The 27,534-nt window shown below is 38.6% G+C and overlaps 1 protein-coding gene across 8 annotated transcripts in view; it reads right to left on the bottom strand.

Moving 5' to 3' along the window:
• Positions 1–27,534, bottom strand: part of ODAD2 (outer dynein arm docking complex subunit 2) — a 177,501-nt gene that overhangs the window by 64,263 nt on the left and 85,704 nt on the right. For all 8 annotated transcript variants that reach the window (XM_025000641.2, XM_025000638.2, XM_025000639.2 and 5 more), the window contains one exon: positions 8,823–8,937. In XM_025000641.2, the coding sequence (XP_024856409.1) occupies positions 8,823–8,937 (115 nt within the window). The remainder of the gene's footprint in view (positions 1–8,822; positions 8,938–27,534) is intronic.

The raw sequence follows: 27,534 nt of genomic DNA, 5'->3' as shown, positions 1-27,534 counted from the left end.
CTTAAACTTTGTGGCACATTAGCATCACCTGGGAGACCTTTTCATGTTCTATCAGCTCAAGTTGGGCCAAGTGAATCAAAGCATGTGGGGGTGGGAGCCAGCGCCCAGAAGGTCTTTAGGTGACAATGCCAATGTGCATCAAAGTTTGGGAAGCCCTGGTTTAAGACTTTGAGTCACATAGTGAGAAGAGCTGGGAGCATAGCTTGGTTTCATTACTATTGGCTGTATTGCTTTGAGCCGCTACCCAACTTCTCTAAGTTTCCATTTCCTCATCAGTAATTAAACAACAAACTTGTAAATAACCACTGAGTTAAAGAAGAGATAACTATTTCCTAAAGAAGAACATAGAAAAACAGTAGAAAAAAATCAATGAAACCAAGAGTTGGATTCTCAAAAAGATCAACAAAACTGACAAATCCTTAGCTAGATTAAGGAAGGGAAAAAAAAAAAGACTCCAAATCCAAAATGAAAGAAGGTACAAGACAATTTAGAGAAATAAAAAGGATTGTAACAGAATGCTATCAACAATTGTATGCCAACAAATTGGGTAACCTAGAAGAAAAAGAAACGGATAAATTTCAAGAAACACGTTGTTGGGAAATAACAATCAGCCAAAACGGCGGTGGTCAGACTCTCATCACATGTTCTCTCTCTCTCGCCCCACATTGTTTACAAAGTCTGTAAACAGTGACTTTGCATGGTATGATGCAACAGCTGATATCATTTATAGCAGAGCGCACGTGCATCATGCCTACATAAGCACCACGTGAAAAGCCTTTGTAGCCCACTGCAGAAGCGTCAACCATTAGTGAATAAGGCATTTTGGCCTTGCAGCTGCGAATAAATACTGTCTACAGTACCTACGGCTCCTCATAGGGACTTTTTCCAGCTTTCCATTTTCTTCCAGCTTCCCTGCTTGTCTACCCTGGGTTTAGCAAACAATGAGACACACATAACCTACACCAACTGAACCATAAAGAAATAGAAAATAGGAATAGATTTATAACTAGTTAGGAAATTGAATCAGTAATCAAAAACCTCAACATACAAAAAAACATACAAAAGCCCCAGGACCGGATAGTTTCACTTGCAAATTCTACGGAACATTTAAATAAGAAGTACCAGCAATCATCAAACTCCTCCAAAGAACTGAAGAGGAGGTACCACTCCCAAAGGCAGTGTATGAAGCTAGCATTACTTTGACACCAAAACCAGATAAAGACAATATAAAAAAGGAGAACTACACTCCTCAACAAAACACTAGCAAACCAAATTCAGTAGGATTATACCCCATGACAAAGTAGAATTTATACTTAGAAAGTATGAGTAATTCAGGGCTTCCCAGGTGGCACTAGTGGTAAAAAACCCTTCTGCCAGTGCAGGAGATGTAACAGACGCTGGTGTGATTCCTGTGTTGGGAGGAGCCCTTGGAGGAGGGCACGGCAACCCACTCCAGTATTCTTGCCTGGAGAATCCCATGGACAGAGAAGCCTGGCAGGGTACAATCCATAGGGTCGCAAAGAGTTGACACAATTGAAGGGACTTAGTGTGCAGGCATGGGTGATTCAACAAAAGAAAATCAATATACTGTCCTACATTAACAGAATAAAGGTCAAACCCATAAGAGCATGTCAGATGATGCAGAAAAAGTATTTGACAAAACTTAATGTCCTCATATGATTTTTTTTTTAAGTTCAACAAACTAGGAATAGAAGAAAATGATCTCAACATAATACAGGCCAAGTAGGAAAAACCCACAGCTGAGATCATACTCAATGGTGAAAGACTGAAAGTTTCTCTCCAAGATCAGGAACAAGTGTGCCTGCTTTCAGGGTATACAGCCAATATTTTATAGTAACTGTAAATGGAATCTAACTTTTAAAATTAGTGGATCATTGTGTTGTACACCTGAAGCTTATATCATATTTAAACAACCATATTTCAATTTAGAAAAGTTAAAAATGCTATGTGCCCAGAGAAATGGAGGGACGCAACATTGCATCAGAAACTGGGGTCCTAGTCAATGTTCTAGTCTGTGAACTGTGACAGCACAGCTTCTGATGGTGGTCAAGTACAGGGTGTGTTCCTCGGAGTTCTTGGCTGAGCGGGAGATAATGATGTAACTTAATGGATGACATTTTTCATTTAACAAAGTAACTGGTAGCTGATAAGCTGTTGTTCCGTCGCTAAAGTTGTGCCCAACGCTTTATGACCCCATGGGACTGCAGCATGTCAGGCTTCCCTGGCTTTTACCATCTCCCAGAGTTTGCTCAAACTCATATCCATTGAGTCAGTGATGCCATCCAACCATCTCATCCTCTATCGCCCCCTTCTCATCCTCTATCGCCCCCTTCTCCTCCTGCCCTCAATCTTTCCCAGCATCAGGGTATTTTCCAATGAATCAGCTCTTCACATCAGGTGGCCAAAGTATTGGAGCTTCAGCATCAGTCCTTCCAATGAATATTCAGGGTTGATTTCCTTAGGATTGACTGGTTTGATCTCCTCGCTGTCCAAGGGACTTCCAAGAGTCTTCTTCAGCACCATAGTTTAAAAGTATCAATTCTTCAATGCTCAGCCTTCTTTATGTCATCTGTACATGACTACTGGAAAAACCATAGTTTTGACTATACATACTTTTGCCAGCAAAGTGATGTCTCTGCTTTTTAATACGCCTTCTAGGTTTGTCATAGCTTTTCTTCCAAGGAGCAAGAGTCTTTTAACTTCATGGCTACAGTCACTTTGCACAGTAATTTTGGAGCCCAAGAAAATAAAATATGTCACTGTTTCCACTTTTGCCCCATCCATTTGCCATGAAGTGATGGGACAGATAAACTGTACTTTCAAATAAAATGGTTCAATGGGGATGTCCCTGGTGGTCCAGAGGCTAAGTCTCCATGCTCCCAAAGCAGGGGGCATCCTAAACTAGCAATCTCATTGCAGCCCTCTTCAGAACAGGGGCTGAGAAGCCTGGAACGGGAAGCAGTCGCAGGGCAGGAGGGGAATCCAAAGCAACACATCTGCCCCACGGATAGTGGTCCTTTCAGCTGGGATCTGAAGACAAGCTTAATCACACCCTCACTTGTTGTGGCCCTTTAAGTCCCAAGCTGAAAATCAGGCGCAAAGAAAAAATATCTGTAATACAGTTCACTTTAGTTTATAGGATTTTAGAAACCGTGGACTAGATAAGGAGCATACTTGGAACTGTTTGACTTGAAAATAACCCTAGATAGGTGGGCCACCAAACACGGATTTCATTTTAAACAGCTTTTCAGTGTTTTAAGAACCTGTGCTGCTTCTTTGGCACATGGTGGACAGCTATACATTCTTTGGCAAATGTGAGCTCCTTAAGCCGTGTCTGTGGCAGTCGTCTCAGTGTGAAATTACAGCTCTATGTACTTCTTGTCCAGGTTCTCTCTGGCTTCCTCATTGGACATGGCTCATTGGGCAGCTGAAGTTAAACAGAGGGTGATGTCAGATTCCTGCCCAGTTTCATCAGCTGTGTTCTGTCACACCTGTAGTCAGGAAGCTAAAACTTCCCAAGCTTGTATTCTAATCTCTCAGAAATTAACTTTTTCTCCTTTCTTTTGGGGAATAGCTCTCAAACATCTTCTAATTGGCTTCTGTTTGGGGCAGATCCTGAGGCCACTGGTTTTAAAGTTACTAGAGATTTTTTTCCCCTCTGAGATAAAAATTCACAACCAAATATTATTTTCTAAACAAGCAGCAAAATTGGGTTTAAGAAGGTTACAAGGCCAAGTGATCACATAGATACATTACTGATTTGGTAGACAGGTTGAGTTTTCTTCCTAGTGTGACAGCTGTTTTAATTATAGAGAGTATTTATTTCAAAATAAGATACCTGTTTCCCATCTAATTCACAAGGAAGTGGTGACTGCAAATTAATATGAATTATGTGAATCATTTCTTATAAAAAGGCCAATAGAGCCTGGTGGGCTACAGTCCATGGGATTGCACAGAGTCGGACATGACTGAGTGACTAACACTTTCTACTTTTTATTAATAAAAACTTTTAAAAGTCATTAATGAAAAGGAACAGAATTAAGAAAATTAAGTACTATCTTACATCATTCACAAAAAGAAAATATTAAAAAAGGCAGTCATAGTTTAAAAAAGAAACATGCTCTTATCAATGCTGGAAAAATGCTTGAGGTAAGTGGTGTAACATAATTATACATTCTTTATGTGAATTCTGTAATTTTTCATTATCTCATTGTTCACAGAGCACAAATTTGAGTTGATTTTCTGCAGCATGAAATTTTGGTTCTTAAGAACAAAGAATTTAATACACGGATCTTTGCCAGATTCAGTTTTTGCATTCTTTACATCACAAGTTCATAATGCTGAACACCTGTTCAACCACTGTTTTTCTCCAAAGTGTGTTTGATCATTCAGCTGGAAAGGGACAGCTTTTCACTTCCATTTACAAATATCTCTCACTTTTTACAAAACAGCTCTTCATCTGCAGCCAGACTTCCAGCTCATGATTTTTACTAAATAACATCACTACAGAGGTCACATCTTACAATCTCTGTCCTTTTTAGTAATCTGAACAGGGAAACAACAACAAACTTTCCTTAAGTCTTAAATAAATCCTTTTAAATAAAACTACTTAGAAAAATATGCAGTGAATTTTTATGCTTAGTTCACTTTTAGTTCAGCCTCTGTTCTTTAGATCTTGAGAGACTGAAGAAAGTTGAGCAGCTTTTAAACTGAAGATGCTCATTTCCTATCTTAAATACTCTTTAAAGTTTAAGGCCATAAAACAGACTTACATTTCACACCCTGATTTTTCAAACATATAAGGTCCGGACAGATAATTATTAGGCTGGTAAAACATTTATCTTTCACTTAGTACATTTTTTAATCACCAATTACTGATCAAAAACTATAATATATAGGCTTCCTCCAGAATGAAGGAATATTTGAAGCTTCTAGCTGAGACACTGGCCTCCTGGGAAAAATGTCAATATTTTGTACTACAAAAACCCCACATTCCATTTGTTAATACATCTAATTACAACATAATACAATGCAAGTCCAGTGGCAGCTTACGTGGTGACTCTTAATTTGTCACAATTATTCCACGATTCATTACTGAACTACTTTGTTGCCTCACTCATTCTCTGATAGGGAGCTTTTAATATTTCCCTGCAAGAAAAGAGGCAGTCCATTCACTACATGTAATTTTCACATCTCATTTTCTTAACAGATCTGAAAATGTGTTCTCATGGATATGCTGTTAACGGTATAAAAAATGGGTAACATCTGTCTTCAACAGCTGACATCTCACCACATCGACTCCACATGGACACGTACGTAGTGTGCTCAGCTTTTACGACGCCTGACAGATGTTCAGGGACCCTGAAGTAGAAATGACCTGTCTGAAGACATGCCTTCTACTTTCTTCCCACTGGGGCTGCCCTTGGCTATAACTGACAATAGCTGGTTTCTGTCGCATTGATGTCAGTGCCATTAATCTAGACAAAGAAGTTATTTATTTCAAAATGATGCCAACTCCTATGATTCATAAGTTAATAATTCTAAAGTGACTTGCAAAAGTATCTTACGTCAAAAATGTGGAAATGCTTTCTTACCAAATAAAAGGAAACTTTTCCTAGAAAGCTGAGTCATAAACTTACCTGAAACAAGGAGGCATGAGGAGGAGGGGGAAGGAAGAATGGGCCAAAATATTTGGCAGGACCTCGTCTGATTCTGTTATTTCACTGTGAGCAGGATGCCCGGCATGTTCAAAGTGTTTCCTGCCTCTATTCTCCCACAGAACTTACTCTTATTTGAGAAAACTTAAATTCACCTCCAAATAATAGAATATACAAAATACTACTTGAAGATTCTAAATTGAACATGCTGCTGCTGCTGCTAAGTTGCTTCAGTCATGTCCGACTCTGTGCGACCCCATAGACGGCAGCCTACCAGGCTTCCCCGTCCCTGGGATTCTCCAGGCAAGAACACTGGAGAGGGTTGCCATTTCCTTCTCCAATGCATGAAAGTGAAAAGTGAAAGTGAAGTCACTCAGTCGTGTCCGACTCTAGCGACCTCATGGACTGCAGCCTACCAGGCTCCTCCGTCCATGGGATTTTCTAGGCAAAAGTACTGGAGTGGGGTGCCATTGCCTTCTCCGAAATTGAACATAGCTAAGTGGATTAACCTAGAGAAGGGAATGGCTACCCACTCCAGTATTCTTGCCTGGAGAATTCCATAGACAGAGAAGCCTGGCTGGCTATAGTCCATGTGGTCTTTGGTGGGAGTGGAGGGCAGTGGAAGGCAGGAGAGGTTCAGGAGGAATGGAGCTCTCTATGGAGGCTTGGGTCTGGACTGGTCCTTTGGGCCAAGGGTTTAAACACAGACAAGATGGGTTGTTTTTAAAGTTTGAATGTGGTTAAGTTTAGGTTGTTAGCAAAGAAGACCGGTTGGGTATTCAGGACAGAAATCCTGGGCAAGAATAATGAATATGAAAACACTAGAAAATCTTTTAAAGCCAATTACAGATAAGTAGGCAAATTTAGAGTTGAAATCCATAGGAATAAAGGATGTAATTAACATGTAATAACAACATTAATAGAAATGTTATCCATAAAAATGGTACCTCACCAATGATAATATTAAATTTCTCTTTTCAATGATGATTGAGAGTTAACCGGTATCTCTAACAAGCTTCTCCAGGAAAAGGAAAGACCTTTGGTATGCTTTTACCTCTTACCTTCCACTACCTAACATGGTTTTTAATCATTTGATGGTCTAGATGCTGACTGTTACTGTGACAATACCATGTTTTATTTCAATGGCTTTTATTTTATGCCACTATTTTTAAAGAAATTCTTTCTCAATAATTTGATAAAAATTGAAAGCCCTATTATAATACAAATTCTTATTTAGCAAAAAGTCTAATGATTTATTTGTTCATTATTATTTCTATAATTCATGTTATTTTCTTTCTTATAATCTTCTGTTTTGCTGGAAAACATTCTAAAGTAAAATTTTTTTTCAGAGAAGACTCATGGAGGATAACTTTCCTGAATCCCAACATTTCTAAAAGAACAATGTCTTCATTCCATCCTTACCCTACACTCACTCAGGTGCTAGTTTTGCAGGATATAGAATTCCAGGATAAAAAATGCTTTCCTTTAAAGACAGAAAAATTTTTGTTACATTTTCCTTAGAATTCACTGTGAATGATATTGATTCTTGTCCTTATATAACTTTTTCCTTTCCTTTAATTTCTGGAAATGCCAAATTTGAATTTGTGTCTAGGTATAGATAAATTCATTTTCCCTACTTGGCACTAAATGGATCTTTCAATCTGGAGACTAGAGTCTTTCTTCAACTCTTCAGCTTATAGAAACCACCTCCCCCTTTTATAAATGACTGTTTATTCCTTTTGCTTTCCTTTTGTGTGCTTGCAATTCCTATTTTCTTTTTACATTTACTTTACATTTTTAGTTGTTTACTAGACTTTATCATCCAGATTAATTACTCAGTCATATCCCAGTACCATACATAATGTAGTATTTGTCTCTTTTATTAAATGTATTGTTTCCAAAATATATTTTTAATTTCCAAAAGCCCTTTCTTAATCTATGAATACTTTTTATTTAGCCATTTTGGGCTTAGCAGCATCCCTTGGGTCATTCTAAGGATATTAATTTTAAAGATTTAATTTTGTCTTCTTCTGTTCCTCTGAAGTTAGTTCTGCTTATCAGTCTTGGTTTGTCTCTAAAACCAATTAGCTTTTCTTAAAGATAATTAAGATCATTAAAGATATGAAAGATTGTTTAAGGAGGATTAAGATCTTTCTTAAAGAATATCCTTAAAGAAATCCTTCAAAGATGTGTAGCAACCTTTCCTCAATAGGCTTCTTTCTTGCTCCCTAAATAATATCATTTATATTTTATATTTAAAAAAATTTTTTGGACCTTATATAGTAGGATTATACTGTATCTCTGCTTCTGAAACTTGCTTTTATTTTGGTCAGTGTGTTCACGAGATACACTGATATCGATGCAGACATCGCTGAAGTACATTCATTTTTTATTGCTGCACTGGATGACATATTATGACTGTGCTGTCATCTTGTTATTCATTTTCCTACAGGCTGACATTTGAGGTGTTTTTTTTTTCCCTTTTTTGTTGTTATAAAAAAACAGTCCATTAACCAGTTTGTAATAAGTCTTTTCTAAATATTAGTATATATCACAATTCACTTTTTACAATTACTTCTAGTCACAAATTTTAGGAAGATAGAGGCATGTTAAATTTATTACAGGAATTAAATGCTTTCTGTAAAAATACTCGACAGAGAGAAATCTCTAGACTTCACATCTAGTCTTTATTAACAGATAAGAAAAGTGCAATTCATGACATTATGTGACTTTTTCAAGGTAACAAAGAACTTAGTGATTATTCATGGTAGTCAATCAGGCAGTAAGTAAGATAGAGGTTATCTTGGGCTTCTGAAAGTAGCAGTAATGTAATTTTTCTTTTCACCCAAGAGGTAAGAACAGTGTACTTTCTTTCCCCTTGATGTACCCGCGGTATTTGTTTCAATCCCACCAGCCAGGTAGGACACGGTAAGCTCGGCCATCTTAGCCCAGTTTCATGTGACATCTAAAAACTGACCAGGAAAAGGTATTGCTCAAAAATTATTTTGGCACAAAAGTTCAGTATTCTTTTTCGCAGGTAAAAATCTGACCATAAAGAAGTGAAAAGCAGCTGGTGACCTGTGGTAAATCATTCACCATGGTATTAGAGATTCTAGGATGGACTGACTCGCGGTCTCTTCTTACCTTTGCATTCTGGATACAGGGACAGAGGGCCCAAGCTGCACTGGCCTTCACGTCCGGGTGAGGGTTTTTTAGCAGGGACCACAACAAACGAACTCCATCTAAGCGATCAATTATCCTATTGTGAAACAAACAATTAAAAAAAACCCAGAGGTATATACTGTAATTGGAACATGAAAATAAAATTTAAATGGCTATCCACACAGTTCTAATTATTTTTTTCTCCTTTTGACATTTTGCTTAGCTATTTTTTTTTCCCAAAACTTTAACAACAGCAGGGACTTAACATGCTGTTGATTTGTCAGTTCTCTGATTTCAGTTTTACACTCGTGATGCAGAAAGCAAGCTCTATAATAATTATGATTCACATAAACTAAAAATCAAGCCATGTAATTTTTTAATTAGCTGTATACAGTCTGTTGCCTGAATGCAAAAATACTGGTTTCTTTCATATAGTAACATCTAAATACTTTCCAAGACAAATATTTACGCCTCAAAACTGTGCAGTTACCTTTTTTATTTGGTCTATGTTTAATTGACTTACCGTACGGCATGACATATTTTAAACTCCTCCAGTCCTAATCTAGCACTAGGAATTAAAATCATTACGCCACACTGCCTCCTTTGTTGGGCAGCAATAACACGTAACTTGTTTTCCATGTGCTTGCTTCCCAGAGAGACTAACATTGCAGACTGTGTTATAATTACTTAAACACACTGTAATCAAAATATCTTCTTGACTAGCTGAAAAATGAATTATCATCAGAGTCATCTCCACACCATCTGTCTTCTGTTTATACATCAATCAGTCCAGGGAGCATAACCTCGCATTAAGGTCTGTTGAGTACTCACAGTTGAGAAGAAGGCCAAACAAAACTTAATATCCTTTACAAACATGGCTTTGTTCAGAAAGATACACTAAACTATGAGCAGATGGAAAAAGATAAAGAATATCAAAATTCCTTTGATTTTAAACCTCGAGTTAAATACATGTAGTACTTAGCCACAGATAGAATAAATACTCCTAGCTTAGTGCCATTCAATTTTTTTCTTGAAAATTGACTAAAAATAATACTACATTACTTAATTATCTGAGATGAGTTTGCCAGGAAAAAAAAAGTATTACTCAAAAGGTTCCAAGTTGGATATAAGTTTTCCATAACCTTAAAAAAATTGGAAGTGCAAATAGCTTATAGTAAGATATAAACTATCTCTTTAAAAGATGATCTTTAATGAGAAAAAGTACACTGAGAAAGTGTTTTAACCCCATGTTTAAATAATTTTCTAAAACTAAAGCTCTCTGTCACTATCTTGCTAAGGGAAATTAAAGTTTTTATTTCTCAATTTACACAAAGTATAAAGAAAGATGGTGAATACACTGTACTTCACAATGAAGGATTTACTTTACCAACTTAAAAAAGCTTACTGTTTTACACATGCCACTGAAAACATAATTAATGGAGATCCCTGGGTCTCTATTTTTTTTCATGTGTGATTTCCCAAAGAACAATAGTGAATGATAATCTGTCCTACTCTCTCACCAATGTAGTCAGTACTAATATTTGCATTAGGAATATTCAGCCATACAATGCAGGACATAGCTTGTCATTAGAGTGGAAGTCATTAGGATGGCACACATTTTCAGTTATAAAGAGGGATAATTCAACTTTGGATCCCTACCCCAGGCAAAATTTCACAATTAACAATAAAAATTCACTGTTCATTCTAAAACCAGATATACTGTCCTTAACTGTCATCCCAAACCCTAGACAATTCCTCAACTGCTTAGTTACAATGGATGAGGACTGTGACCTCATTACAGATGACTTAAAAGATAGCATGGTACACAGTAATTACCTGAGATGAGGAAAACATCAAAAAAAAAAAAAAAAAAACAAAAACTGCAAACAGAGGAACTAACAAACTCAAGGGCAGCAAACTTCAGAGTTTAATCTTGTTCCTCCATTTCCCTCATCCTCTGGATTGAGTCATACTGTGGATTTGCTTCACAGTAAGTCAAGCGTCTCCCCTACTTCTCTCTCTCCCTGCCAGCACCCTAACTGTAGTCTCTGTCACCTCATATGGAGATAGCTACAGCAGTAACTTGGTTTTGTGTCTCCAGTTTCTCTCTGGAGTCCATCCTAATCCATCCTATAGAAATTAATCCTGCTGAAAGAGTATTGTAGAGCTTCTGCAGTATCTCCTTGCAAGCAAGGCCCCAGAGATATTCATTCTGTCCATCACACCAGCCAACACATCCAATTACTGCTTGGTGAACAGTTCACAACTGAGAGATCACTCCCAGGGGACAGTCTCGGACGGCTTCCCACTGCCTGCATGGTATTCACACCCCAGTCTTGAACTCAGTATTTAACATTTCCAATGAGCTGGTTTATTCCTCCCAATTCCCTATATTCAGGTGTTTGCTCATAAAACTCTGTGGCCACCTACTAAACACTAAGTGCTGAGCATACAGAAGTAACAGATACACTCAATTCTGGCTGCTCAAGGTAGTTAAATTGTATAAAGTCACAGCAAGCAGTGAATTTGTAAATACCAAAAATCATTGCTCTCTGGGGAATATGAAGTTTTGTTCCTAAGAGCCTCAGGTGAGAATACTTTCATTAACTGATCAATGTATAATCTTGTTTTATGTGTGTTTCTGTTTAAAGACACTTTTCTTAATAATACTTTTTTGATTCATTAACACTGAACCCACGAGCAATCCAGCACACACATTTTTCTCTGTAAGGCACATGGCAGTCTTCTTGTACTTTGGCATTAGGCTTAGGGGCCATTTCAAACAGGAAGATCACCAGCTCAAAGCACAAAAATGCAAAACATGTGGCACTAAATACTATGAAGATGACACATTTACAAAAGGAGAGCGGAAACAAGAAGGCAGAGTATGGCCGTGTTCAACTCCAGCTGGAAACACATGCATGGAGTAACTGCAAAAATGCTATAAGGATTAATTAGGGGGATCACAAATACGTTTCAGCAAGATATGAATATAAGAAGAGTGAAGTGAAGTCGCTCAGTCATGTCTGACTCTTCGCGACCCCACGGACTGCAGCCTCGCAGGCTCTTCTGTCCATGGGATTTTCCAGGCAAGAGTACTGGAGTGGGTTGCCATTGTCTTCTCCAAGAATACAAGAATAAAGGCTCTGCAAATAAAAGGGATTTTCACTGTCCTTCAGGAAACTGCAGTCTAGTGAAGGTGATAAAGAGACCATTGCAATCTATTCTGGTAAATGCTATAGGACAGTGGTCCCCAACCTTTTGGCACCAGGGACTGGTTTCGTGGAAGACAATTTTTCCATGGACCAGGGGTTGAGGGGATGGTTTCAGGGTAATTCAAGCACATTACATTTATTGTGTACTTTATTTCTATTATTATTACATCAGCTCCAACTCAGATCACCAGGCATCTCAGATCCCAGAGACTGGGGACCCCTGCTAAGACAGGTGGGTGTCAGGTTCCATGTGAACACAGAGGGGAGACACTGGTTAACTCACAAGTCACAGAGATTCTCCCAGCTCTAACCTTTTCCCACACCACCTCCATCTTTCGCTGTGACAATGCATATTTTAAGGTCTACAATAAAACCTCTCCTCAAATCCTCTGGCTTCTCCCTCCTCTGAGAGCCTTTTGAGTTTTGCTGCCCTCGTTTCTGGCTCTCATCATATACTGCTTTGCAGTGTGGTCATGTGTGTATGCATCTTATCTCCCCAAGTGCCGTGTAATCTCCTTGACAGCCAGAATCTGCTACTGCCCACCATGCTTAGCGCACGTTCCTGAGCCAGTGAATATTGGTTAAATGGACCTGAAACAGAAGTCTTTGCTTACTCCGCTTTCTGCTGAATCAAAAATCTCTCCCAACACAAATACACTCATTTTTAACCTCATACTTGAAAAGCATATGTTCAAATTCAAAATCTAACCAGTAAATTTTTATTTGGAGTTCCTTCTAGGTTGAAAGTGCATTTTCATAGATCTTCTTTACAATGTTATTGCTTTTTGAATACACAATGATGGGCTTATAGGCGGTGTTAATTATACCACTGTCCATTTTCAATGCACGTAGTGTAGTGTCTCCTTTCATACAGTTCTTTAACTTGACTAGTATCTTGCTCTGATTTCATTTCCAGCAATATGTTAACTCTTCCTGTTTTTATTATCAGTAGAATTTTACATTAATACTTTGATATTATAAAAACAAAACTGAATTACATGTTTCCAAAATCTTCAGGTTTATCATAGAAATCAAATTGTGGGCTGACAAAATAACAGTTCTCGAAAGATGAATACATGTTAACTGACTCTTTATAAAAAGAAAAAAACACACAGCGGCTTGTTGTGAGTCTCAGTTTCTCTTGTTATGTTAACTCTTGTCAGGATTGTTAAGAAGTCTGGCTGGCTTGCCTGCCCACCAAGGCCACATATACGAACAAACGTGGACAGTCTGCACCCACATGGCCAGTATGGCTGAAGTTGCAGAATTTCTGTCTGGCAATGCCAGTACATCTATTTTGAAACCATAATTTGGCATTGTGTCTAAAAATTTCATAATGTTTGCAAATTATGCTGATAAATACCATTGTCAGACAATGGCTCAACCTAAATGCGGTTAGCCTGAAAGAACATGATGTTCTTAAGCCACATTGTAAATTGCAACTGAAATCTATACATTTTAAAAACCATGTTGGCAATTCTGCAAAAATGGAAACATAAATGCAGGTCAGAATTAATGACTGTGAAAAAACTATGATTAGAAAAAATTTAACATTTTTATAAAAATTCTCAAAGTTTTAATGTTTCTATCTCTATGAATTCTTTTAAAGAGACTGCTGCTGCTACTGCTAAGTCGCCTCAGTCATGTCCAACTCTGTGCGACCCCATAGAGGGCAGCTCACTAGGCTCCTCTGTCCCTGGGATTCTCCAGGCAAGAATACTGGAGTGGGCTGCCATTTCCTTCTCCAATGCATGAAAGTGAAAAGTAAAGGTGCAGTCGCTCAGTCGTGCCTGACTCTTAGCGACCACATGGACTGGAGCCTACCAGGCTCCTCCATCCATGGGATTTTCCAGGCAAGAGTACTGGAGTGGGGTGCCATTGCCTTCTCCGTTAAAGAGATTATAGGAGACCATATAGGCAGCTGTGTGACCCTGGAGCAGCTGTGAGGAGATAACCCACGTCCAGGAGCAAAGGAGAAGCCCCAGCAAGATGGTAGGAGGGGTGAAATTGCCTTTAGAATCAAACCCCATACCCACCAGAGACGCTCAGAGGGCTCAAAAATACCTTGTCCACACCAGGACCCAAGACCCCGCAGAGACTGAGACAGAACTGTGTTTGGTTGTCTTCTGTGGAGGTACGGGTCAGCAGTGGACTGCTGGGGGCAGGGGCTCTGGGTGCAGTAGACCTGGGTATGGCATAAGCCCTCTTAGAGGAGGTTGCCATTAACCCACCATAGAGCTGCCAGAACTTACATAGGGCTAGGGAAACAGACTCTGGGAGGACAGAAACAGAACCTTGTGTGTACCAGGACCCAGAAGAAAGGAACCGTGACCCCACATGAGACTGACCCAGACAGACTTGCCCATGAGTATTCAGGAGTCTCTCGCAGAGGCATGGGTCAGCGGGAGCCTGCTGCAGGGTTGGGGGCACTCAGTGCGGAAGTGCGTGCATGGGACCTTTTGAAGGAGGTCCGCATTATCTTCATTACCTCCACCATAGTTTGCCCTCAGGTCAAACAATAGGGAGAGAACACAGCCACGCCCATCAACAGAAAATTGGATTAAAGATTTACTCAGCATGGCCCTGCCCATTTAAATAAGACCCAGTTTCCCCCTCAGTCAGTCTCTCCCATCAGGACACTTCCATAAGCCTCTTATCCTTCTCCATCAGAGGGCAGACAGACTGAAAACCACAATCACAGAAAACTAACCAAACTGATCACGTGGACCACAGCCTTGTCTAACTCAGTGAAACTATGACCATGCTGTGTAGGGCCATCCAAAACAGACAGGTCATGGTGGAGTGTTCTGACAAAATGTGGTCCACTGGAGAAGGGAATGGCAAATCACTTCAGTATTCTTGCCTTGAGAACCCCATGAACAGTATGAAAAGGCAAAAAGATAGGACACTGAAAGATGAACTCCCCAGGTCGGTAGGTGCCCAATATGCTACGGGAGATCAGTGGAGAAATAACTCCAGGAAGAATGAAGAGACAGAGCCAAAGCAAAAACAACACCCAGTTGTGGATGTGACTGGTGATGGAAGTAAAGTCCAATGCTGTAAAGAGCAATATTGCATAGGAACCTGGAATGTTAGGTCCATGAATCAAGGCAAATTGGAAGTGGTCAAACAGGAGATGGCAAGAGTGAACATTGACATTCTAGGAATCAGCGAACTCAAATGGACTGGAATGGGTGAATTTAACTCAGATGACCATTATATCTACTACTGTGGGCAGGAATCCCTTAGAAAAAATGGAGTAGCCATCATAGTCAATGAAAGAGTCCAAAATGCAGTACTTGGATGCAATCTCAAAAATAACAGAAAGATCTCTGTTTGTTTCTAAGGCAAACCATTCAGTATCACAGTAATCCAAGTCTATGCCCCAACCAATAATGCTGAAGAAGCTGAAGTTGAATGGTTCTATGACTGGAATGCAAAAGTAGGAAGTCAAGAAACACCTGGAGTAATAGGCAAATTTGGCCTTGGAATACGGAATGAAGCAGGGCAAAGACTAATAGAGTTTTGCCAAGAAAATGCACTGGTCATAACAAATACCCTCTTCCAACAACACAAGAGAAGACTCTATACATGGACATCACCAGATGGTCAACACCGAAATCAGATTGATTCTATTCTTTGCAGCCAAAGATGGAGAAGCTCTATACAGTCAGCAAAAACAAGACCAGGAGCTGACTGTGGCTCAGACCATGAACCCCTTATTGCCAAATTCAGACTGAAATTGAAGAAAGTAGGGAAAACCACTAGACCAGTCAGGTTTGACCTAAATCAAATCCCTTATGATTATACAGTGGAAGTGAGAAATAGATTTAAGGGCCTAGATCTGATAGATAGAGTGCCTGATGAACTATGGAATGAGGTTCGTGACATTGTACAGGAGACAGGGATCAAGACCATCCCCATGAAAAAGAAATGCAAAAAAGCAAAATGGCTGTCTGGGGAGGCCTTACAAATAGCTGTGAAAAGAAGAGAAGTGAAAAGCAAAGGAGAAAAGGAAAGATATAAACATCTGAATGCAGAGTTCCAAAGAATAGCAAGAAGAGATAAGAAAGCCTTCTTCAGCAATCAATGCAAAGAAATAGAGGAAAACAACAGAATGGGAAAGACTAGAGATCTCCTCAAGAAAATCAGAGATACCAAAGGAACATTTCATGCAAAGATGGGCTCGATAAAGGACAGAAATGGTATGGACCTAACAGAAGCAGAAGATATTAAGAAGAGATGGCAAGAATACACAGAAGAACTGTACAAAAAAGATCTTCACGACCCAGATAATCATGATGGTGTGATCACTGACCTAGAGCCAGACATCCTGGAATGTGAAGTCAAGCAGGCCTTAGAAAGCATCACTACGAACAAAGCTAGTGGAGGTGATAGAATTCCAGTAGAACTATTTCAAATCCTGAAAGATGATGCTGTGAAAGTGCTGCACTCAATATGCCAGCAAATTTGGAAAACTCAGCAGTGGCCACAGGACTGGAAAAGGTCAGTTTTCATTCCAATCCCAAAGAAAGGCAATGCCAAAGAATGCTCAAACTACCACACAATTGCACTCATCTCACACGCTAGTAAAGTAATGATCAAAATTCTCCAAGCCAGGCTTCAGCAACATGTGAACCGTGAACTTCCTGATGTTCAAGCTGGTTTTAGAAAAGGCAGAGGAATCAGAGATCAAATTGCCAACATCCGCTGGATCATGGAAAAAGCAAGAGAGTTCCAGAAAAACATCTATTGCTGCTTTATTGACTATGCCTAAGCCTTTGACTGTGTGGATCACAATAAACTGTGGAAAATTCTGAAAGAGATGGGAATACCAGACTACCTGATCTGCCTCTTGAGAAATTTGTATGCAGGCAGGAAGCAACAGTTAGAACTGGACATGGAACAACGGACTGGTTCCAAATAGGAAAAGGAGTACGTCAAGGCTGTATATTGTCACCCTGTTTATTTAACTTATATGCAGAGTACATCATGAGAAACGCTGGGCTGGATGAAGCACAAGCTGGAATCAAGATTGCTGGGAGAAATATCAATAACCTCAGATATGCAGATGACACAACCCTTATGGCAGAAAGTGAAGAAGAACTAAACAGTCTCTTGATGAAAGTGAAAGAAGAGAGTGAAAAAGTTGTCTTAAAACTCAACATTCAGAAAACTAAGATCATGGTATCTGGTCCAATCACTTCATGGCAAATAGATGGAGAAACAATGGAAACAGAGACTTTATTTTAGGGGGGCTCCAAAATCACTGCAGATGGTGACTGAAGCCATGAAATTGAAAGACGCTTGCTCCTTGGAAGAAAAGTTATGACCAACCTAGGCAGCTTATTAAAAGGCAGAGACATTACTTTGCCAACAAAGGTCTGTCTAGTCAAGGCTATTGTTTTTCCAGTAGTCATGTATGGATGTTAGAGTTGGACTATAAAGAAAGCTGATCGCCAAAGAATTGACACTTTTAAACTGTGGTGTTGGAGAAGACTCTTGAGAGTCCCTTGGACTGCAAGGAGATCCAACCAGTCCATCCTAAAGGAAATCAGTCCTGAACATTCATTGGAAGGACTGATGCTGAAGCGGAGACTCCAATACTTTGGCCACCTGATGCAAAGAACTGACTGATTTGAAAAGACCCTGATGCTGGGAAAGACTGAAGGCAGGAGGAGAAGTGGACGATAGAGGATGAGATGCTGAATGGCATCACCGACTCCATGGACATGAATTTTAGTAAGCTCCAAGAGTTGGTGATGGACAGGGAGGCCTGGCGTGCTGCAGTCCATGGAGTCACAAAGAATTGGACATGACTGAGTAACTGAACTGAACTGATAAGAGACCAAGTACCTAGGTAGTCCTCATCATGGAGAAGAACTCATTCTCAATAAGCGTTAAGTGGAAGTTAGTCATCATTACAGTCATCAGATACTAGTGCTGTCATAGTGAACCTCTACTCAAGTGCTTTCATTAAAAAACAAAAATAGAAACAGGTAAAGTGGCTTAACTAGTGCTGTATAATGTATTTATTGTATAAGCAAATAAAACAATTTATATTTTCTTACTTTCAAGAAAAAAAGGCAAATGGTTTAGATGGGTGCATTAAAGACAGGTGAGGGAAGGTTCACTCAGGGCAGAAATAAAATGAACCAATGCAAATGTTCATATGTGTGGTCACATTCATACAACCACCCTTCTGGATATAAAAGAATAATTTTGTAACAGTGGTCTGAGGAAACTATAAACATCCCTAAACATTTGGAGTAGTAAAATAAATTCTTTCTCAAAGTAGTTAGACATTGTAAATCATTACTGGATACATTTACATTTGTATCTGTATTTGAGGGGTTTTATGATTATGAGTTATATGACTGTAATCATATGATTATGACATGTATTATCACTACAGGGGGCTTTCCTGGTGGCTCAGATGATAAAGAGTCTGCCTGCAGTGCAGGAGACCTGGGTTCAATCCCTGGGTAAGGAAGATCTCCTGGAGAAGGGAATGCTGCCACTGCTGCAGCAAGAGTACTACTGGAGTGGGGTGCCATTGCCTTCTCCGGGAGAAGGGAATGGCTACCCTCTATTCTTGCCTGGGGAATTCCATGGACAGAGGAGTCTGGTAGGCTACCGTCCATGGGGTCACAAAGAGTCAGACACAACTGAGTGACTAACACTTTCATTTTTTCTTTATTTCATGATTATGACTAAGTGGATACTCTTCAAAAATAACAAAATAGACAAAGGAATAAATTTAAGAGTAATCAACACCTAAGTGTGTATCCTGTTTATTGAGAGAGCATAAGAACTGTGGTGTTGAAGAAGACTTTTGAGAGTCCCTTGGACTGCAAGAAGATCCAACCAGTCCATCCTAAAGGAAATCAGTCCTAAATATTCATTGGAAGGACTGATGCTGAAGCTGAAACTCCAATACTTTGGCCACCTGATGCAAAAAACTGACTCACTTGGAAAAGACCCTGATGCTGGGAAAGATTGAAGGCAGGAGGAGAAGGGGATGACAGAGGATGAGATGGTTGGATGGCATCACCGATTCAATGGACATGAGTTTAAGCTCCAGGAGTTGGTGATGGACAGGGAAGCCTGGCATGCTGCAGTCCATGGGGTCACAAAGAGTCAGACATGACTGAGTGACTGAACTAAACTGAATTGAAACTAGATAATTATAAATCATGTATTCAAATACCAGGACTACTACCTAGAATCATGATATTGGGCAAATATTTAATCTCCTGAAACTTGAATTTCCTCATCTATTAAAATCAGGTCATATTATCTTACTAATGAGATATCCAATATAATTAAAAATATATATGCAATTAATGTTAGTTTCATTTCCGAGGTTAATAAACATGCAGATAAACTCAGATTGATCTATGGCTCTATCTATATCCAGTAATTAGGCTAAGTCAAGTTTTAAAGTGAATATTTATTCAGAGTATACTATAAACTTACTAATATACACCAGAAATATAAAGTATTGAACCAAAAAATTCTGATTTTATTCAGGCATCAGCCTCACTTGAGTATATGAGCACTACGTTATCAGTAGAGATAGGAAAGATAATATAGTTGATTTGGATTTGAATTCAATTAAGTAAATTTGCATTGACATTCTATGTGATCAGTGAAATAAATGGTTCTACTTTAAACAACAAAGATTTATCATACACTATTGATTAGAATATTGCAAGAATTCCACATTTTAGTGGTGAATTTAAATCCCTATTTAAACTTCATCAGGAATGTCAGAATTATACTCATATAGACTAAGAGAAATGAAAGAGGCATTTGCAGGCTAGGAAGGTGAGCAGACAGGGAAGGAGGCAACGTGGGAGAACCAGAGGGACAAACATTGAGAAATGGAATCACTAGGTAAGGACTCTATATATTTTAAATTTAAATATGTATCAACAGACTATCTTCCATAAAAGTTATGTTAATTTGATTCCCATAAACAGATCATGAGAATACTAGTCACCATCAGCTATCTTATATTTTACCATTCGATTAAGTGCAAAAAATCTTTTTTCCTTCCTTCTCAATATGAAGAATTTCAAACACACTTAAAAGAGTTTTCTTAAAAACAGTAAAATAAGCACCAATAGACACAGCCTTCAAAATTTGATCTACTTGTGTCATCTATCAATATGAGTATTCATTTTTTTTAACTGTTTACAAGTAAGTTACAGATACAACAGCGTATAAATAAAACTTTCACGTTTCAAAAATAAGCACAATCTTTTGCACTATCATTATACTATTCTTACATTTAAGAAAGGAAAAAGTAATTCCCTGATATAATCAAATATCCAGCTCAGATTCAAATATTCCCAATTTTCAAAACTTTCTTTGGAGCTTTTAAAAAGGCAAATGAAACCTGGATTCAAATAAGGATCATACACTATGTTTTTGATATATCTATTTAGTCTCTTTTAATCTAGAATATTTTTTTATGGCACTGACTTTTAAAAGATGAAGACTGCTATAGAAAGTCCCACCATCTGGGTTTGTCTGGTTGCTTCCTCAAGGTCTCATTTGACTTTCCCCTCTTAAGCTCTGTGACTTCCCTGGTGGCTCAGACAGTAAAGTGTCTGCCTGCGATACGGGAGACCCGGGTTCAACCCCTGAGTTGGGAAAATCCCCTGGAGAAGGAAATGGCAACCCACTCCAGTATTTCTGCCTGGAAAATCCCATGGACAGAGGAACTTGGTAGACTACAGTCCATGGGGTCACAAAGAGTAGGACACAACCATATTTAACACATCTAACCTACTGAACATTAAGCTTAGCCTGTGCGCATGCATGCTCAGTTGCTCCAGTCTTGTCCAACTCTTTATGACTCTGTGGACTGTAGCTCAGCAGACAGCTCTGTCCATGGAATTTTCCAGGAAAGAATACTAGAATGGGTTGCCATTTCTTCCTCCAGGGGATCTTCCTGACCCAGGGATTGAACCCACATCTCCTGCATTGCAAGTGGATTCTTTTACCACTGAGCCACCTGGGAAGCCCTTTTACCCTGTTAGAAGGACTAAATTAAAAAAAAAAAAAAGGAACACTAAATGTTGGCACCAATGGGAATGTAAAATTGTACAACCACATTTGTGTACTATCTGGGAGTTTTTAATAAATTTAAACTTCTACCCAATGAATCAGAAATTCTACTCCCAGAACAGGCAAAACTAACCTATAGTGAAGGAAATGAGACAGTGGCTGCTTGGGGTTAGGGTGGGGACTGACTGGTAAATAGCATGAGTGCACTTTCCTGGGTGAAGGACATGTTTTACATTTTCTTTTGGCTGGTGGTTACATGATTGTATACAATTGTTAAAATGCATCAAACAGAACAGTTAAGTATTAAAATAACCTATAATTTTGAACAAAAAAATCAGACAAAAATAAACACATACTACATGCTTCCATTTGTTCCCAAATAGAAATAAAACAGAACTATACTTTACAGGGAGGCATTCTCAAGTGTAAAATGTGTAAAACACGGCAAGATAAAAATTACCATAAAAGGTAAGAGTGGGCTCTCCCCAGCCTGCAGGGAAGTGGGCACGGGGTGGGTTGGGAGAAGGACAGGCAGCTAGGGGGTCTTGTAGGGTGACAACAATATTCTGTTTCTTGGCTTGGGGGGCAGGTAAATGAGTCTTCCCTTTTTAAAATTTACTAATGTATACACTTGCTAATGTATACACTAATGTATACATGTACTTTATGTACACAACATTTTACAAATTAAAAGCTTAAAAAATGTGTTTTAATTTCATTGTAAACACACACACATACTCTCTCATACACAGGAAATAGTACTGAACAATTAATTTATTCAGCTACTGAACTTATGCACATGTCACAACTGGATGAATAAGATATATAATGCAGATAGATAAAATCCATATAACCCTCAAATTAAACATCCTCAGAGCTTGTTTAGAATGAGAAAACTAAGACTCAGAAGATAAAATGATTCACATAATTACTTTTCATGTGGCATTTCGGTATCTCAGTTAGATTCATATACTTTTGCAGATATGTATATATTCATATTCATATACTTTTGCAGATATGTATATATTCATATACATATGCAGATGAGAAACAAATAACCAAAAAATGTAAAACGGAAGGAAAAATATTCTTAATGTCACAAACATATGAAACATATATTCTATTCTATATCTTGCATAAGCTCTAAAAGGTCACAAGGACTGGTTTTGTGGTAAATGAAATTTCTGAGCGGCCTGTTTGTATGCAAACAAGCATAGCTTTATTTTTTCTACCCTTTTTAAAAAGAACAAATAAACCCAATGTAAAAAAAAAAAACTATGTAAATGCAACATAATTATGTTTAAACCACAGAAGACAGGAAATTTAGAGTTACAGATTCCATGGTAAGTTTTAATTCTATCCTTGTGTATATGTTTTATAAAAGAGTCTTTCATTACATGATCACATAACACTGGACTATGTAACAATCAGTTCAGCAAATGTTTGTTTTATAATGTGTGGAAGGAAAATATTTTATAGGATACATTGTAGGAAATTAGTATATTATTTAGCAACATTGTTACGTAAAACTTCTTAGAATCTTGGGCATTTACAGAATATTAATATAAATATTTTTCTTGATTATCTTCTAAAAAACATGAAATTTAATCCTTTTGTAGGCTCAGTAGTAAAGAAGCTGCCTGCAATGCAGGAGCCACAGGGGACAGGGGTTTGATCCCTGGGTCTGGAAGATCCCCCAGAGGAGGGCATGGCAACTCACTCTAGTATTCTTGTCTGCAGAATCCCATGGACAGAGGAGCCTGGTGGGCTACAATCCATGGAGTCGCAAAAGAGTCGGACACGAATGAAGTGACTTAGCATGCATGTAGGCAGACACTTACAGTTGAAAGCTGATCTGTAGGTTTAAGGTTATTCTTAAGTAATGAAAAACTTGAGACATTAGAACTTTAGCATGTTTTGAATCATGTATGGCAGGAATTCTGTCTTAAAATTAACAGCAGAGACTGAAGTAAACCATGAGGATATATAAGTTCCTATTAAGTCCGAAAAACAGCCTTTATCATCACTGTTGGCATTTGCCAGGGCTCCTGACAACTCATGTATCTGAAATTTGACTTTTTCAAAGGGAGAAAAAAGCATTTATCCTGATTTTTCTGTAACTAAAAAGCCTCTTGATGAAGGTGAAAGAGGAGAGTGAAAAAGTTGGCTTAAAACTCAACATTCAGAAAACGAAGATCATGGCATCTGGTCCCATCACTTCATGGCAAATAGATGGGGAAACAGTGGAAACAGTGTCAGATTTTATTTTTGGGGGCTCCAAAATCACTGCAGATGGTAACTGCAGCCATGAAATTAAAAGACGCTTACTCCTTGGAAGGAAAGTTATGACCAACCTAGATAGCATATTCAAAAGCAGAGCCATTATTTTGCCAACAAAGGTCCGTCTAGTCGAGGCTATGGTTTTTCCAGTGGTCATGTATGGATGTGAGAGTTGGACTGTGAAGAAAGCTGAGCACCAAAGAATTGATGCCTTTGAACTTGGTGTTGGAGAAGACTCTTGAGTCCCTTGGACTGCAAGGAGATCCAACCAGTCCATTCTAAAGAAGATCAGCCCTGGGATTTCTTTGGAAGGAATGATGCTAAAGCTGAAACTCCAGTACTTTGGCCACCTCATGCGAAGAGTTGACTCATTGGAAAAGACTCTGATGCTGGGAGGGATTGAGGGCAGGAGGAGAAGGGAACGATGGAGGATGAGATGGCTGGATGGCATCACTGACTCGATGGACGTGAGTCTGAGTGAACTCTGGGAGTTGGTGATGGACAGGGAGGCCTGGTGTGCTGCGATTCATGGGGCCGCAAGAGTCGGACACGACTGAGCGACTGAACTGAACTGAACTGAACTGAATTCTATTTCAGGTTAACCAAATGATTAGCAATGAACTCTAAGATAAACCTGGAGATGTGGGTAAAAGTATTAGATCATAAAGGTAAAGAAAAATTTCTCAAGGCCTCCAAGCAAAAAGATCAAAAAACTCACAAAGAAAAACAAATTTGACTAATATCACAATTTTCACAAGAAAGGTATGAAGTAAGGCAACAATGAAGCAGACTTTTTTTTAATTCAAGAAAGAAAATGGAAACCAAGAATTTTATATCTAGCAAAGCTGAAATAAAGAGAAGAGCAAATATAACAGAATATGAATAATTATAAAATATTGTGAGACCAAACATCAATGAGTGTATGTGAGTTTACCTCGATTATTAAAAATATGTTTAATTTGGTGTACAAAGCAAGACCCATCTATAGACTACATAAGACAGCACACCTAAAAGAAAGTGGTTCAAGAAAGACTAAAAACAAAAGGCAGGCCAAGATACTCCAAGAAATGGAAAAAATATGAGAGCAGGGGTAAAGATTCTTATATCAAAGTGGAAATATCAAGCCAAAACTCATTAAACATGACAAAGAAGAGCTCTTGAAGTATTAAAAGCTATAATTCACAATGATTAGAACATTTATGCACCAAATAATATAGAGCCTGCCTTTAAGAAGCAAAAGCTATATGAGCTGTAAGACAAGACACGTAGAAGCATGCTAATAATGCCATCATGTCCAGTATGAGACAGATCATGTGCATGAAAAATAAATAGTAAGGATAGAGGGCGGAGAAGGCAGTGGCAGCCCACTCCAGTACTCTTGCCTGGAGAATCCCATAGACGGAGGAGCCTGGTAGGCTGCAGTTCAGGGGGTCTAGAAGAGTCGGACACGACTGAGTGACTTCACTTTCACTTTTCACTTTCATGCACTGGACAAGGACACGGCAACCCACTCCAGTGTTCTTGCCTGGAGAATCCCAGGGACGGGGGAGCCTGGTGGGCTGCCGTCTCTGGGGTCGCACAGAGTCGGACACAACTGACTCGACTTAGCAGCAGCAGCAGCAAGGATAGAGGGCTTATGTAACATAATGAAACAGATCTTAAGAATACACATCAGATTCTACCCTCTGCTGTATATTCTTAAGATCTGTTTCATTATGTACCCTCTGTTGACCTCTGGTGGCTCAGGCGGTAAAGAATCTGCCTGCAATGTGGGAGGCCCAGGTTTGATCCCTGGATCAGGAAGATCCCCTGGAGAAGGAAATGGCAACCCACTCCAGTATTCTTGCCTGGAGAATTCCGTGGACAAAGGAGCCTGGCAAGCTACAGCCCATGAGGTCCCAGAGAGTCGGACATGACTGAGCAACTAAACCTTCACTTCACTTCTAGCCTCTGTTGAAAGGGAATATATCTTCACCCAAAGCACCTACAGATGTTTTGTAAAAATTCATCTTACATTAAGTCATAAAGGAAACACCAGTATGTTCCACAAAAAGTAGAAATAAAACACTCTGAGTAAACTGCAACATAATAAGGAATAAGAAATAGCTAAAATAAGCAAAAAATAAAAAGCTTCCCTTTTGTGGAATTAAAAAAAAAACCATTAAGCAACACATGGTCTAAAGGGAAAATACAAACTGAATTTAAAGAATTTCTTAAAAATAATGACAATGAAATCACTACATATCAGAATCTACAAGGGACATTTAAAGACGTGTCAAAGAAAAGTTCATAGCACAAACTACTTTTATTATTATAAAACGAGGGAAGTCCCTGGCAGTCCAGTGGTTAAGAGTCCACATTTCCACCACAGGTGGCCTGGGTTCAATCTCTGGTCAGGGAATTACGATTCCACAAACTACACAGCACAGCCAAAAAAAATAAAATAAAATATCTTCTAAGCTCAAAAAATTAGAAAAATAGTTACAAAATAAATTCTAAAAAGACAACATAAAGATAAAAGAAATTTATGAGGTAGAGAATAAAAGCACAGTATATCTAATTAATAAAATTTTTTTCAGAAAAAATCAAAATAGGGGAACTATACTAGATAATTTGATCAGGGAAAAACAGAAGAAAGCTCACACACACAAACATAAATAGACAAGTGGGAAATAACCATTGAAAAAAGACAAAGTTTAAAAATCATAAGACATTGCTTTTCAGATCACTGTTTAAATAAATTTGATAATGTAAATGAAATTGATCATTTTATGAGGAAATGCAGATTGCCAAAACTGACCGCATTCGAGTAAAAAGCATAAATGGATCAGATTTCATAGAAGAACTAGAGGAAACCAATAAAGAACTAATAAAACACATACAGATTGGGCCCACATGACTGTACAGTATACTTCTACCAAACCTTTATCCCATTCTTCAGTAAATTATCCCAGAGCATTGAAATAAAAGAAAACTTCGTAATTTCTTTTTAAAGCAGGTATAATACTGATATCTAAATTTGATAAAGATAGTCTTTTTAAAAAAGGAAGGAAGGAAAAGAAACAAACTACAGACCAAAATTAACTTGATATCATTATGGAAATACTAAGATTAGCAAACAGAATCCTATACCACATTAAGAAATCAGCACATCATGACCAAGTGAAACTTATTCCCAGAATGCAAGGTTGGTACAGTGTTTGGAAACCCATGAGTATTATTCATGATGTTGATAGATTTAAAGGGAAAATCATACTGGAGCAAATGGAGCATAATCTCCATAAATGCTTAAAAAGATATCTGACAAAATTTAATACCTATTTCTTTTTTTTTTCTGTGAAAAGTCTTTTCAATGCCTATATGTGACTTAAAAACCACTCTTCAAAAATAAAAATTAAGAGGTTTTGAAAAATATGATAAAATGTATATACCTTAGTCCTCAAGACATTATTTCACCTAATAAAATAGCACTAAAGGCATGTCCCGGAGAAGGCGATGGCACCCCACTCCAGTACTCTTGCCTGGAGAATCCCACAGACAGAGGAGCCTGGTGGCCTGCAGTCCATGGGGTCTCGAAGAGTCAGACACGACTGAGCGACTTCACTTTCACTTTTCACTTTCATGCATTGGAGAAGGAAATGGCAACCCACTCCAGTGTTCTTGCCTGGAGAATCCCAGGGACGGGGAAGCCTGGTGGGCTGCCGTCTATGGGGTCACACATAGTCGGACATGACTGAAGTGACTTAGCAAGGCTAGCAAAGGCATGTCCACTAAAACCAGTAATCTCCATTACTAGTCAGCATCGTGGTAGGAAATCAGCTAATGAAATCAAACAAGAAATCAATCTAAAGAATAAGAATTTATAAAGAAGACATAAAACTTCCTCAGGAATATCCTAGGGAAGAATTCAGCAATTTTCAAAAATCAAGCCATGGAGAAGGAAATGGTAACCCACTCCAGTATTCTTGCCTGGAGAATCCCATGGACAGAGAAGCCTGGCGGGCTACAGTCCACAGGGTCGCAAAGAGTTGGACACGACTGAGCGACTTCACTTACTTACTTAGCAAGTATATTAATCTTTGTGGGTTATTTGGTCTTTGTCACAACTACTCAGCTCTTCC

The sequence above is a fragment of the Bos taurus genome, chromosome 13, assembly GCF_002263795.3.
Source record: "Bos taurus isolate L1 Dominette 01449 registration number 42190680 breed Hereford chromosome 13, ARS-UCD2.0, whole genome shotgun sequence".
NCBI lineage: Eukaryota > Metazoa > Chordata > Mammalia > Artiodactyla > Bovidae > Bos > Bos taurus.
Note: the sequence above shows the minus strand (reverse complement) of the source record. Positions and strands in the feature narration are given on the sequence as shown.